Consider the following 15,000-nt stretch of genomic DNA (forward strand, 5'->3'; position numbering starts at 1 on the left):
GATTTCACCAAAGTTGTAAATGTTCATTCTAAAATCCATTAGAGTCAACCCCAACTAACTCACTGTTAACTACAAAACCATAGAGCCAGATAGCCCTATCTTCACCAGTGAGATCGTCACATGCAGTCAGTTCAGTGTTGGTAACATGTTTAATTTCAGTGATTGAGTCCCCGAGGAAGTTAAAAGGCAATGGATACCTCGCCTACTCCAACTTCGGCACCAACAACAAAGTCAGTTTCCCATGGTATAACGGTCTTGCCTTCCGCACCCGAGCAGACAGTGGCGCCCTCATGCAGATAAATCTCAGCGTTGGCCAAGTCACTATCATGGTAAGAGATGATTGACTTTGGTACTTGGAGGAATTTGTTTTGTTTTTTAAAAATATCCTGTGTTTCGTCGGAACCAATACTTGTGTTGCACCCATGCTTATTATCCTTCAGCTTTTGGTTGTTGATTTATCTTCATGACCGTAGCACACGCATGAACCTTTTATTGAGATAAAATCTGAGATCACATTGTTCTGATCGATCAAGATAACACTAGACCAAAAATGATGAAGGCATATTTTTCCCCTTCCAGATTGAGGATGGTTTCATCACATACAACTTCAAGGCTACCAAGATTGTGTTTGATTTCCGCAAAGTGAATGATGGGAAGTGGCACTACTTTGAGTCCCGTTGGTTCCAAGGTCGTCAAGAGCTCACCCTTGACTATGGCCAACTCAGTGTGAGTAAGGTCAAGGTTACTCTGACCTTGGTGGTCATGAGTTAAACATATTGTGTTTTCAAAGTAGAACTAGGTTATCTGTAGTTTTCGTTGTGCAAAACTATATCCACAGCCACCATTGCTGGTCATGATCGGGTGGTCAGGCCCAGTGACTTGGTTCATTGCCTGTCATTGTAGCCTGACGGTGTGGATTCTTGCTCACAATATCGAGCACTGGGTTATCTGGTTCAGAGTCGATTATTTAAGGCAGCCATCATATAGTTGGAAATTACTGACACGTCCTTAAACAAACACACTAACAAACAAACATTGGACTTGATTCAAGACTACTTCATTCAGGATGATATGTAAGATTTCTACATTCAATTGTGTTTGACATGATTAGATTTTCAAAGGAAAGCTAACACAAGCACTGTTATTTCAAGGGGAGGAATTGAAACAAAGTATCTTCAGAATCAAAAACCAATTTGGATGCAAGAGCTTTTTATGTGACTGTGACATTTTGTTTCCCCAGATGGAGGTGGAGCGAGCGAGTACCATCAAGAGTAGTGTGGTCAGCATGGTGTATGTGGGAGCGACACGTCAAGGCAATGAACCAATCAAGAATGGCTTTCACGGCTGTGTCAAGGTAAGGAGTTGACCCATGTTTAATTCAGTCAGGAAAAAAGCCTCCAGTACTCATAGCGACCAGACCCATCGCGATCCTATGTGGGAATATAGGTCCCCAGCAACCCATGCTGGTCAATCAGTCTGGGTGACTTGCTTGATTGCATTTCATTGTATTCCAATTGTTAGGATTGATGTTCATGATATCAATCACTAGATTGTCGTGTTGTCAGGGGTCGGGGGGGTCAGGTAGCCTAGTGGCTAAAGTTTTCACTCATCAAGCCAAAGACCCGGGTTTGATTACCGACATGGGTACAATGTGTGAAGCCCATTTCTGGTTTTCCCAACCGTGATATTGCTGGAATATTGTTAAACACGGCATAGAACCATACTCACTCACTCACTCAATTCAAGATCTAGGTCTGATGGGGCCAAGTGGTAATGTCAGTTTTTGAAAGTTACGGAAAACTCTGATATAGAGGTATGAAAATATCAATAAGCTTATCTCTTACACTATCAAGCTGTTTACTTCCGGCATGATCAGGAACATAAGTGTGGATAAAATGAGTGAAAAGAATGAATTTTCAATCAAAGACAATTTCATTTAACTTCGAACAAGTCTGTGTCCAAGATAATATTTTTTGCCATACTTCTCAAAATATCAACTAAGGTCATGTACTTGCTCATGTCTACATATTACAAATCACTCCTTAAAAAGCCAATGAAATCAGCCTATTTTGACACGCTTTAGCCATAACTAACATTTAGAGTTGTTCTAGGTCCAAAAGAAGCAGGGGTTGAAATGAACAAAGTCTTACTTTCATTCATTTACTATTCCCAGTATGGTAACTCGCTGTGACACCATTGGTAATGTCTTGTCACTGTTTCCAGGATATCCGCATGGGCAACTATGCCAACACAGTGTTGAACAATCCCAACGAGAACAACGTGGAAGCGGGATGCGAGAGCACGGAGAAGTGTCTTGGAAACCTCTGTGGCATCGGCACCTGTGTCGATGAGTGGGAGGATCATTCATGTGATTGTCCACCAGGTCAGTTGGCCAGGGACCATAAATCTTGTACCGTATCTGTGCATGTGTATTGACCTCTATTACAGATGTTTATGAACATCATGACTGCATGAACCTCAAAATTTGTGTGGTGCAATCAGATATTTTACAAAAATAGGTCTTCAGCAACCCATGCTTGCCCTAAAAGGCGACTATGCTTGTCCTAAAAGGCAACAAACGGGATCGGGTGGTCAGACTCCCTGACTTGGTTGATGCATGTCATTGATCCCAATTGCGTGGATCGATGTTCATGATATTATTCACTGGATTGTCTGGTCCAGACTCGATTATTTACAGACTGCCGTCATATAGCTGGAATACTGCAGAGTGCGGCGTTAAACAACAAACCCCCAAACGACAATAAACCACTCTGGTGATGTTAAGTTTGGAGAGAGCAATTTTACTTCACCAGTAAACTGGTCTGCTATTTCTTTTCATTCGATGCCAGACACCAGTGAATTCTTTGTTTAATGTCTTCCAATCACAGTCTTGAAGGGCCCATTATTGTCTATTCACAATCAGGGCATTAGTCTCTATTTAATAATGATCTGGGCCCCTCTCCACAAAAGCAATTGCAGCGCTGAGGTGGTCATAACTCCCATACATTAACATAAAACTAAGACAGCCATAGTGTCACTTTGTAGAACAGGGCCCTGGGCATTATTCTAAACTTACTTGCCATACCATACCACACCACACCACACCACACCACACCACACCACACCACACCACACCACACCACACCACACCACAGCACAGCACAGCACAGCACAGCACAACACAACACAACAACACTTAATTCATTATTGCTCATCACGCCGAAGATGTGGGTTCGATTCCCGACATGGGCACAATGTGTGAAGCCCATTTCTGGTGTCCCTGCCGTGGTAGTGCTGGAATAGTGCTAAAAGCGGCGTAAAACCATATTCACACACTCACTCACTTTGGTCATTATTCTATTTATGTACATTATGAACATCACTGTCCTCAGTGCATCATGATCTTGAAAATTCTTGTAACATCTTCATATTGTTGTGTTCCAGGTTTCATTGGCCCCGATTGTAAGGACATCTGCACCAGTGCCAATCCCTGCCAGAACTACTCCACATGTCGACGCCCCAACACTCAGCGCAACTTCTACTCGTGCGAGTGTGGGGCACGTCAGAGGGGCGACTACTGCGAAGTGACCGCCCCCAAGGAGTGCCCTGCATCCTGGTACGGCTACCCTGTCTGTGGACCCTGCAACTGCCGTGTGGACCGCGGATTTGACTCCGCCTGTAACAAGACTTCGGGGGAATGTATCTGCAAGGTAGGAGAGATAAAGGTTATGCAATATGAAACATATTGTTTCGCAATAGATCAGAGAACAGATTGATGTCCGAACGGGTTTACACTGTTAGTTAATCTGATGCTGCTATCTTGACAACAAGTTAATCTGATGCTGCTATCTTGACAACAAGTTAATCTGATGCTGCTGTCTTGACAACAACTGTGGACAAAAATACATGGATATGGACCAATAGTTCTGTGGAGAATGTATCTTGTATGTTATTGTCCATGGGAATAGTTGGGATGGGGGTCGCTCAGTAGTGGTCACCCCCGTTCAGTTTTCATCATGGTTCAGTCATGACCCCAAGCATATGTCCACTACCTTGTTGAAGATGAGTTGAGGTAAGCAATTAGTATGAATCATTTATCAGTATGAATACATATTTGGTCTACACAGTGTTTGTCACCGGGGCGGTCGGGTAGCCTAGTGGTTAAAGCGTTCGCTCGTCACGCCTAAGACCCGGGTTTGATTCCCGACATGGCTCAATGTGTGAAGCCCATTTCTGGTGTCCCCCGCCGTGATATTGCTGGAATAGTGCTAAAAGCGGCATAAAACCATACTCACTCACTCACTCTAGTTTGTCATCACTCATTTCATGATGAAAAAAAATAAAAATTCATAAATGATAAGAAAATGAATAATTAGAAAAAAAATCAGCACAGGGCTTCAAAATAATGCTGTCATCATTCCCTTCAGGCCAACCATTACCGGCCAGCAGGAAGCGAAGTGTGCTACCCATGTAACTGCTACCATCTCGGCGCGTCAGGGGCAACGTGTCACCCTGTCACCGGTCAGTGCACGTGCAAGTTGGGCATCGTGGGAAGGAGGTGTGACCAGTGTCCAAGTATATTCGCGGAGATCCGAGAGGATGAGGGCTGCCATGGTAAGAGAGAGTTTAATAACTTCACAGTATTGAAGAACATCATTCAGCTTTTTGGAATATGTGTTCTATCATGTTTTCATGTCGACCCAGAAGATTAGAATGGGTTGTTATGTTTTCTTAACTATGAATATAAGTTATAAAATTGATAGGAAAGATTAAGTAAAAAGTTTTGTAATAATTTCACTAGTCAATTTTATGTCATTTCTATTTTAGTTGTGTACGCTTACTGTCCGAGGAACTATGCAGCTGGAATCTGGTGGGATCCAGTCTCACTTGGCGACCAAGCGGTGATAGACTGTCCTGGGACTGCCATTGGTAGGTACACAGTCTGTATTGGGCCCATTGCAGAATAAACCTGGTGCATTTTATCATCAGAAAAGGTTCTCGTTGAAATTGCAAATATGTGCATAGTATGTCATGCTTGTTGACCAAGAGTTAAACAGTTTGGGGATTGGGTGGTCAGTCATGAGAGGAAATGGCTTGCTGTGTTGCCCAGAATGGGGTTTATATGGTTGCCCTTAATTGGGACAGGTGCACTGTGTTGCCCAGAATGGGGTTTATATGGTTGATCCTGATTGGGACAGGTCCACTGTGTTGACCAGAATGGGGTTCAGGGGGTGAAATTTTCCTCAGCAGAGAAGATACTCCATATGTCATGGGAATCAGTGGATCCATTTACCTTTGACTCTGCATCATGGGCACCAATGTTAGGGATTGTAATACTTCACCTTTCACGCGTTGCAGGCGATGCAGTTCGGAAGTGTTTGGAAACAGACAGCTGGCTGGAGCCCAATCTGTACAACTGTACGAGTGCCAACTTCACCAAGCTTCAAGCATCTGTGAGTATGGAGACAGCTTTACAAGCTCCATTTACAAACATTATTTGAAATAATTCTTGCAAAAACCTTATTACCCTTTTCAAATATTCCTGGCTGTCATCATACTAAATAATCTTAAGATTTTCAACAAACGTCCTCTTCATTGTCACCTATCCACAAGTTGTTGTGTAAGTAGTAGTATCTTGCTTTCCTAACCAGTGGGAAAGAAATGAAGTTGAACAATATATATGTAGGTTTTTTAATATCATCATCAACTTGTTTGACCTTGTACTTGTTATGCAGAACATTTACATATGTGGGAGTTTCAGTTTCTCGTAAACGGAACTCACTCACTCAAGGGAAGAGTGTTGACCTTGTGATCTTGGTTGTAATAGTCATTTGAAACTGTATGTGTGAGAAAATTGACTTTTGTCATTCGAGTTCTTTTCGTACTAATTATTTTCTTCAATTTGGATTCAGATTGCTCAGCTTAATGAAGCATCCATCAACACATTCGTAGCAAAGACCTCCATCGACAGTCTGAGGAACGCCACGAACACGACACGTCCAATGTATGGTGGCGACATCTCCACAGCCTATCAGATCATCTACAAGATTCTCAAGTATGAGGTCAAACAGAAGGGCCTCAGTCTGACCAATGAGCAGCATGGAACCTACATCCAGGTACACACAGATACTGTACATGATGTGATACGAGATTTATCAGAGTTGTATAAAAAGATTTTAAAAGATGGTACTTGTTGTTACCCAGTCTGGTTCTTAGCATTAAGGGGATAAAACAAAGACTGGTCAGCTTGGAGTCAGCATAATGTGTCTGAGAGGGGTGTCTATGTTAAACTGCTACAGAGTGTCTCGGTGAAACATCATAAACCGGCATTAGTCAGCAGCCACCCAGCTGAGTTTGAGACTGGGTGTCGAGTCTGGGACTGGGTGTCGAGTCTGGGATTGGGGGTCGAGTCTTGGACTGGGGGTCAAGTCTGGGACTCAGTTACAAATCTTACACCGGGTGTTGTGAATGTTGCAGGAAATGCTGGTGGCTGTCAGCAATGTGACAGAGCCGGAGACGAAAGTCTACTGGGACACAGTCAACACCAAATGGGATGGAGCATCCAAACTAATGAACCTGTTTGAGGAATACCTTGTTACTCTGGCCACCAACTTCGCCTCCACCAAGACCCCAGCATTTGATGCTATATCCGACAATATGGGTAGGTACATGAAAATACTCAATTATCAGGCAGGGGTAGAGTCAAAGGCATGGATGCACTCATAATTGAGTAACATGATGTATACATAATGGAGATAATTCTGGTTTTGAAATATTTGCACAAAATACCTGTTAGCTTTGAAGACGTGTGTATTCTGTGGATCTTCTCCCTTACAGTGTTGGGTGTTGACTGGATTGCTAAGGACAACATAACAAAGAAGACAATCCCGAAGTACGACCACATTCAGAAGAAAGGAACTTTTGATGATGATTCCAACATCAAACTGCCCATGTCCATCTTCAAGCCTGTTACTGCAGGTGAGTACTTGCATGTAGTAATTCCATGTAATAACTACAGCTATTCCATGTTATGCATTCATCTATGCCATATATTACATAGGAAAAAATAGGCATATTGCACTCCTATAATGTTATACTTTGTTTTCCAGGTACCCACACAGACAACAGTGTTCCCAAGGCATATGTAGGATATATCCTGTATCGCACCATGGGGAATATTCTGCCGAAGCAGTTCTCACCTTCCGTCAGGTCAGTCATCATTATTATCTCCCTTAAGATCAACATCTTACCACCATCTTCTGCTGTCCATCAACAAGTTTGCCTGGCAATCTGACATTGTTTAGTGAGAGGTGCATGTAGCCAAGATTCTAGATTCTGAATCAGAATATGCCCTTAGCAGTTCCCCTTTGTTGTTAGAACCACTGTGACTGGGCTGATTGTTTGTGTCCTTGTATTCTAATGTGGGTTCTTGTCATGTTATCAACCACTGGTTTGCCTGGCCCAGACATGATTATCTACAGGCTGCCATCATACAGCTGGAATATTTGTTACTGCATTGTAAAACAAACAGTTTTGATGTCTTTGTATTGTAAACCTCGAGCAGCATCTTCACCAACATCTTCATACCGCCTCCGTGGTCTAGTGTTAGAGCGTCAGCCCTGAGAGCGGAAGGTCCAGGGTTCGATCCCTGGCTGCATCATACCAAAGGATTTTATAAGATGGTACTTGTTACCCTGCCTGGCGCTCCGCATTAAGGTGGTAACACAAGGACTGGTCATTACAGAGTCAGTATACTGTTTCTCTGTGGGGTATTCATGTTAAACTGTGGCACAGTATCTCAGTGGACCCACCAACTTTTCCACCAATACCTCCACCAACAGTGTACTTTTGTTACAGTTTTTGAAAGTCAGGGCAGAATCATGTGTTTGCTTTCTGCTCTAGGGTGATGGGCGACATCCCTGTCGTCATCAACAGTCCTGTGATGACGGTGGTGATTGTGGACGAGGGCAAAGTCATCAACGGCTCCATCTCCACCCCTGTCAACATCACGCTGAAGCAACTGCACTCCTCCAACAGGACTGGGCCCCAGTGTGTCTACTGGAAGCACGACACGGAGCGGTAATACACGATACACACATTGTTTCCTTGTACTTGGTAACATGGCAGATTAGCCGTAGTCCTATGAAAATAGTGGGCTTTCTTGAACTTCTTTTGAGTCGTGTACAATATATCACATCAAATGCAGTAAAGTGGGATTCTGATCTTTTCCTCCAGCCTTCTCGGCCCCCATGATTTACCTTCTGCCTTATGTGTCAACCTGATTCATTCTGATTGTGTTTTTGTTCTCTTAGGAGTGAAGTCCAGTTGTAATATTCCTTGATACACATCGGGGGCACGGGTGGCCCAGTCGTCTAAGGCGCCGCGATTCGCTGTGCAGAGTTGCGTCCCTTGGGCACGCCAGAAACCTATGATTGTGGGTTCGAATCCCGGTTCGCCCTGATTATGTTTCTAGGTTTGTCAGCACCATACCCGTGCTCGTGGGTTTCACCGAAGTGGTAAACGTCTGAGACCTGCATCACTTGGGGCTTTCCTCCCACATTAAGCTGACACGCCGCGATATAACTGGAATACTGTTAAAAGCGGCGTTAAACCAAACTCACTCACTCACTTGATACACCTCACAGTGTTGCAATGTTTTGGTGTATGTCACTGTTGTAAGGTTATATTTAAATGAGAAGGATAGTTATAAATTAGCCTTTGAACCCTTTTTTCCTGTCATTAAAAATATTAATTTCCTGAATCCTAATTGAGCCTCAGTAAATCAGACATTTTGTTGACATCCTACAATAAGTGAAACCCTCTGGCAACCATTGTTATATCTCATATTGATGCCATCTTTTCTTGATTGAGTCGTTATCTGTTGTATGTTCCTCCTGAGCCAGTTTGAAGTATGTTCCTCTTCATTTCAGGAGTGGATTTTGGTCGCCAGATGGGTGTTCGGTGATTGACCAGTACACAAAGAACGGCGAGGACTACGTAGTGTGTTCCTGTAAACACCTATCCACATTCGCCCTCCTCATGGATGTAGCAGGCGCAGAGGTCAGTCAGTCAGTCGCAATCTTCAGCTGATATTGTCTTGTGAAATATACCTTTTGATCTTGAAAATACATGTCCAGTGAAAGATGTCTAGAGGAACCATTGTTTATGCAGGATATTCTCTGGTCTGTGACTGTCACTATTTATTGCTACCATTAATGACCTGGGTCTGAATACAAACTGGCTATTGGTGGCCTAATGGTTAAAGCGTTTGCTAGTCACATGGAGGGGTTTGATTCCCACATGGGTACAATGTGTGAGCCCATTTCTGGTGTCCCCTGCCTTGATATTGCTGGAGCATTGCTGAAACTCACTGAAAACTAATTAGGATTACATTGTTGATGTCATCTGCCAAATGGGGCTGCTGCAACACTGAAGACCCGTGAAGATCCGAGGTAGAATTGGTCTTCAGCAACCCATGCTTGCCGTAAAAGGTGACTATGCTTGTTGTAAGAGGCCACATACGGGATCAGGTGGTCTGGCTCGCTGACATGGTTGATGCATGTCATCGATCCCAAGACGTGAATCAATGCTCATGATGTCAATCACTGGATTGTCTGGTCCAGACTAAATTATTTACAGACTGCCATCATGTAGCTGGAATATTGCTGAGTGTTGTGTTAAACAACAAACAAACAAAGACTTCTGCTGCTTCTTGTCCCAACTAACTCCATTATCCTGCATTCTGTCTGTCGTTATATTGCAGTATCTGTATTCGTCGACGGTGCATGTGGAGGTCCTCACCTACATCCTGGTCGTCATCTCTATGGCATGTCTCGTCTTCGCCTTCTTCGTCTTCATGGTCTTTAAACGACTGCAATGCAACTGGAACAGCATCCACATCAACATCATCTTCGTCCTCTTCATCACCCAGCTGTCCTTCATCATTGGCATCGACCGTGTCCGACAAAAGGTATGCTATAATCCTGTTGTTATTGTACAGTATATGCAAACCTTAAAATCCCTACAAACCCTACAGACTTATTGTGAAGTTTTTGTAGGTAGATGTGTCAATACAATGTGTTTGACAGATGTAAAGCAAATCTATTCCAGCACTGACAGTATGATAATGCACTTTAGCTTTGCAGACAAAAATAGATAGGAATCACCTTTTTACTGTTGAATAACATTGTATCTCCTGTCCTGTTATTGCTGTTGTAAAACATGTTATATATTCTGTGTTGTAACTGCCATTGGATAACTTGTATCTCTGCTCCTATACTTGTGATTGTATTAGATGTTATACTGTGTGTCCTGTTCATGTCATTGTATAACATTATGTATGTCCTGCGGTGTATGACAAGCTGTTATTCATCTCTCATCAGTTGTTCTGCAAGTTGGTGTGTATCAGCCTTCACTACTTCTACGTCTCCGCCTTTGCCTGGCTGTTTGTCGACGTGCTCCACATCTACAGGATGCTCACTGAGCTGCGCATCATCAACTATGGGTCCATGAAGTTCTACTACCTCGTAGGATATGGTGCGTTGTATTGTCAGTAGTTGCCACACAATATATAGCTTATCCAGGCAGTTCTCATTGAGAAAGACCGCTTGGGGATTCCAGGTTAGATTTGGTGCCTAGCAACATATGCTTGTCGTAAGAGGCAACTAAGTGGATCAGTTCAATAGATGACTTAGTTGGATGAATTTCATCATACCCAATGAACACTGTCAATCCTTAGTTTCCATGTAGCAGACTGGACTATTATTTACAGACCACTATTGACCCGTGAAGATCTGGGGTAGAACTGGTCTTCAGCAACCCATGCTTGTAAGAGGTGATCAACAGGATCGGGTGGTCAGGCTCGCTGACTTGGTTGATGCATGTCATTGTATCCCAATTGCGTTGATCGATGCTCAGGATATCAATGACTGGATTGTCTTGTCCTGAACCAATTACTTACCACCGTCATATAGCTGGAATATTGCTGAGTGCGGTGTTAAATAAAAAACTTACAATTAAAACAGACCACTGTCATATTGTTGGAATAGTGCGACATAAAGCAACAAGTGAAAGAAAAGACCAAGAAGCGGAGTACCGGAATCCATTTTTTTAGCAACCAGGGTACAGGAAGAGAAGTTTGCTGTAACCTGTTTTCGTATTGGTGCCAATATTTAACGTTAGGATTTTGTTCTTCAGTTGTTCCTGGCATAATCGTTGGCTTGTCGGTGGGTCTCAATACAGTGGGATACGAAAATAAACACTTGTAAGTAAAATCTCAGTGATAACACTATTTTAAAGACCATGGATCCTGTCCATTTTCATGAAAATGAAGTCTACTGTTATTATCGAAAGTGGTTCATGTGATTGATTAAACATTCCCGATTTGGCCTGAAACTATTAGTGCACTTAATGTTTTAATGATGTGCAATGAGAAAAGTGATGTCTGAAGAACTAACTACTATTTTAGGTGTTTTTTTAACCTTCAAGTTTAGGTCGAGGGTACTAGTGTTGCTTGTCTTTGTGACTGTACAGTGCTTCTACTGAATCAGCTGCTGTGGGAAGACAGGTGCTTGTGTTGCCTGTAAATTATCTGATGCATTGTTTGTTCTTCTTGTTACAGCTGCTGGATGTCAGTGTCTGATATGTTTATCTGGAGCTTTGCAGGTCCGATCTGTCTCGGAGTCCTGGTAGGTCATATCTCAATGCACGTGGAACCTGTACGACCAATATACCTCAATTTATCACAACCTACACAGTTATTGAAGTAGTATAACCATAGGCATCCAGAAGAATGCACTTAAGTAGAAGCAATCTAAATGCTTTTGTGATATATAGTTGATCTCCTACGCTTTGATGGAAGCCCTAAGCGTGTGACGGATATGTTTCCCATGTGATGTACGAAGATTGACTTACGTCTGTGATGCTGCTGCAGCTGCATCTAATCTAGTTTCCCAGGGTTACAGGGGGCACGGGTGGCCCAGTTGTCTAAGGCGCCGCGATTCGCTGTGCAGAGTTGGGTCCCTTGAGCATGCCAGAAACCTATGATTGTGGGTTAGAATCCCGGTTCGTCCCGATTATGTTTCTAGGTTTGTCAGCACCATGCCCAAGCTCGTGGGTTTCACCGAAGTGGTAAACATCTAAGACCTGCATCACTTCGGGCTTTCCTCCCACATTAAGCTGACAACCACGATATAACTGGAATATTGTTAAAAGCGGCGTTAAACCCAACTCACTCACTCACTCCCAGGGTTACATTCATGTTTCTTTATATCTCATTTCCAGATCAACATCTTCACCTTCATCCTAGCCATGAAGGCCAGCTGTAGGGAGAAGGTCCGGGAGCCTGAGAACCTCAACACACTCAGGTAACAATATAGTCACATTAGGCCTTGTATAGATTTTGGTAGATTTGGGCCAAATCTTTTATGATTAGGTGAAATGGAAAAAAAGATGTGAGATTTTATCACTGCTGTTAGTAAGAAATGGGGAATAATATGATTAAAATCTTTGAGATTTCTTAATTTGATGGTCGTGGCTCAGCACTGCACTGCTCTTACATCAAACAACACACAGACAACTTCACATGTTTCGAATGTCCCCAGTAAGAAGGTGTAGCTGTATTTCATATCAAACAACCTGATAGGAACATTTCTCATTTGGTCTATTGTATGGTCAATTTTGTGAGCCAACATCTCGTTAAAAGTGTGCTCACACTGTTGTCTTGTTACAGGTGTGATCATGCTATTGTCTTGTTACAGGTGTGTTCATGCCATTGTCTTGTTACAGGTGTGTTCATGCCATTGTCTCGTTACAGGTGTGTTCATGTTTTTGTCTTGTTACAGGTGTGTTCATACGCTTGTTTCGTTACAGGTGTGTTCATACTCTTGTTTCGTTACGGGTGTGTTCATGCTATTGTCTTGTTACAGGTGTGTTCATGCTATTGTCTTGTTACAGGTGTGTTCATGCTATTGTCTTGTTACAGGTGTGTTCATGCCATTGTCTCGTTACAGGTGTGTTCATACTCTTGTTTCGTTACAGGTGTGTTCATGCTGTTGTCTTGTTACAGGTGTGTTCATGCTATTGTCTTGTTACAGGTGTGTTCATGCTATTGTCTTGTTACAGGTGTGTTCATGCTATTGTCTTGTTACAGGTGTGTTCATGCTATTGTCTTCTTGCAGGTGTGGGCTGTTGAGCACCATCATATTGCTGCTGTTAGTGGGGGTGACGTGGGTGACTGGTCTCATCTCGGTCAACTTCCAGATCCCCTCCCTCAACTACGTATTCTCTGTGTTCATGTTCCTCGAAGGTGTCTTTATAGTGCTGGCATACGTACTGCTAAATGCAAAGGTGAGAGTCGCTTGTACACTGCAGACACTGAAATCTTCTGCCTACATGTCACTTTGAAAGTTATTTGTAAAAGAGATGTTATTACTTCACCCAAAAGGTGGGCTCTGGGATAGCCTAGTGGTTAATGTGTTTACTCGTCATGCTGAAAACTCCGGTTTGATTGCCTAAATGGGTGCATGTGTGAAGCTGCTATATTCCTGCAGTATTGCTAAAAGTGACTTAAAATAATACTCACTCACCCAAAATGTGATTTTGTGAAGGTAGATTTATTTAAGGGAAAATACCATTTCATATTTTAATGATCTTCCTCTATGATGCTCTTGCAGGTTCGATTCCAAATAAAAAGAGCATGGTACCGCATCCAAGGCAAGAAACTAGAAATTGATGAAAATCTTGCAGGAACAAGGAGCACAATGCTTTCTGTAAGTTGTAAGTCAGGTGGTGAGGCTTCTTGAAGAGATAACCACCTCATATATTATGCTTATATGCCAGGATATGAAAGAAATACTGTTCAAAAGTTAAAAAATGCAACACATTTTCTTGTTTTAAGGTGTGTTCACAGAGCCTTAGAATAAACAAATCTTGTTCTTAGAATTATGGCAACAACCAAACGATCTGTTTGTTTTCAGGGGGCAGTCGGGTAGCCTAGTGGTTAAAGCGTTCGCTCATCACGCTAAACACCCGGGTTCGATTCCCGCATGGGTACAATGTGTGAAGCCATTTTCTGGTGTCCCCCTGCCGTGATATTGCTGGAATATTGCTAAAAGCGGCATAAAACCAGTCACTCACACAGTTTGTTTTCGATTATTGTAAATGGTTGACATGGAAGTAAGAAAGATTTGTTTTCAGCTGTTAACCTGTTTTCAACTCTTTCATTGTAGAGATCTGCGTTAGCCTATCGCCATGATTCCTCTAATGATGGAGGTCTTCATCGGGTCAACATCGGCATCTCCACAACGTCGACAACAAGTCGGTCCAGTAAGAGCAGCGGCACCTTCCATAAAGGGGATGACTACCTGCGCAGCACAAGCAGCTCCACATCGGGGCACGTGCCCTCCACAGCGCTGTATCCACCCAACACAGGCATCCCACCCTACGGATATGACCCGTCCGGATTCCACGACAAACTGCCAGATGGTACCAGTAAGTTCACGAAACAGTTTCAATTATTTGACCTTTAATTTCTTTCACTTATGATGTAAAATAATGGGTCAATTACAAGTAAGTTAACATCCTACAATATTTTCAACCAGATATTTAACAATTTGAATGGAATTGATGAGTTCAGACATTTGTGTGTTGATGACATATTTAGTAAGGATTTTACTGCATCACTTTACAGATCCTGATACAGGGGAGATAACTCATAAACCTGGCAATGACTCGGATTCTGACAGTGAGGTTTCTATAGATAGGAACAGTCTTGATCTGGCTTCTAGTCATTCCTCAGATGAAGACGATGACTTTGACCTCGGTCCAAGGTGGGAACCTACCCCGACTAAGAGCAAAGCAGTAGGTAAGTCGACAGCTGATGAACAGCTGATGGACAGCTGATGAACAGCTGATGAACAGCTGATGGACAGGCTTCACTTGAAGCACCACAATGGCCATGTAGTTTGTCAGAACCGGAGTAGAACATGTTTGATGTTATGG

At 42.8% G+C, this 15,000-nt stretch overlaps 1 protein-coding gene across 1 annotated transcript in view; it reads left to right on the forward strand.

Moving 5' to 3' along the window:
• The window catches only part of LOC139446007 (cadherin EGF LAG seven-pass G-type receptor 1-like), a 73,275-nt gene that overhangs the window by 52,284 nt on the left and 5,991 nt on the right, over positions 1 to 15,000 (forward strand). The window contains exons 10-32 of the mRNA XM_071227275.1: positions 160 to 329; positions 580 to 726; positions 1,241 to 1,354; positions 2,224 to 2,383; positions 3,445 to 3,710; positions 4,428 to 4,614; positions 4,828 to 4,929; positions 5,359 to 5,453; positions 5,913 to 6,116; positions 6,478 to 6,661; positions 6,838 to 6,978; positions 7,110 to 7,209; positions 7,903 to 8,079; positions 8,931 to 9,060; positions 9,764 to 9,970; positions 10,383 to 10,536; positions 11,197 to 11,263; positions 11,621 to 11,687; positions 12,283 to 12,365; positions 13,179 to 13,347; positions 13,674 to 13,769; positions 14,229 to 14,490; positions 14,690 to 14,863. Of these exons, the coding sequence (XP_071083376.1) occupies positions 160 to 329; positions 580 to 726; positions 1,241 to 1,354; positions 2,224 to 2,383; positions 3,445 to 3,710; positions 4,428 to 4,614; positions 4,828 to 4,929; positions 5,359 to 5,453; positions 5,913 to 6,116; positions 6,478 to 6,661; positions 6,838 to 6,978; positions 7,110 to 7,209; positions 7,903 to 8,079; positions 8,931 to 9,060; positions 9,764 to 9,970; positions 10,383 to 10,536; positions 11,197 to 11,263; positions 11,621 to 11,687; positions 12,283 to 12,365; positions 13,179 to 13,347; positions 13,674 to 13,769; positions 14,229 to 14,490; positions 14,690 to 14,863 (3,456 nt within the window). The remainder of the gene's footprint in view (positions 1 to 159; positions 330 to 579; positions 727 to 1,240; positions 1,355 to 2,223; positions 2,384 to 3,444; positions 3,711 to 4,427; positions 4,615 to 4,827; positions 4,930 to 5,358; positions 5,454 to 5,912; positions 6,117 to 6,477; positions 6,662 to 6,837; positions 6,979 to 7,109; positions 7,210 to 7,902; positions 8,080 to 8,930; positions 9,061 to 9,763; positions 9,971 to 10,382; positions 10,537 to 11,196; positions 11,264 to 11,620; positions 11,688 to 12,282; positions 12,366 to 13,178; positions 13,348 to 13,673; positions 13,770 to 14,228; positions 14,491 to 14,689; positions 14,864 to 15,000) is intronic.

The sequence above is a fragment of the Haliotis cracherodii genome, unplaced genomic scaffold (assembly GCF_022045235.1).
Source record: "Haliotis cracherodii isolate W230 unplaced genomic scaffold, xgHalCrac1.p SCAF_6, whole genome shotgun sequence".
Classification (NCBI taxonomy): domain Eukaryota; kingdom Metazoa; phylum Mollusca; class Gastropoda; order Lepetellida; family Haliotidae; genus Haliotis; species Haliotis cracherodii.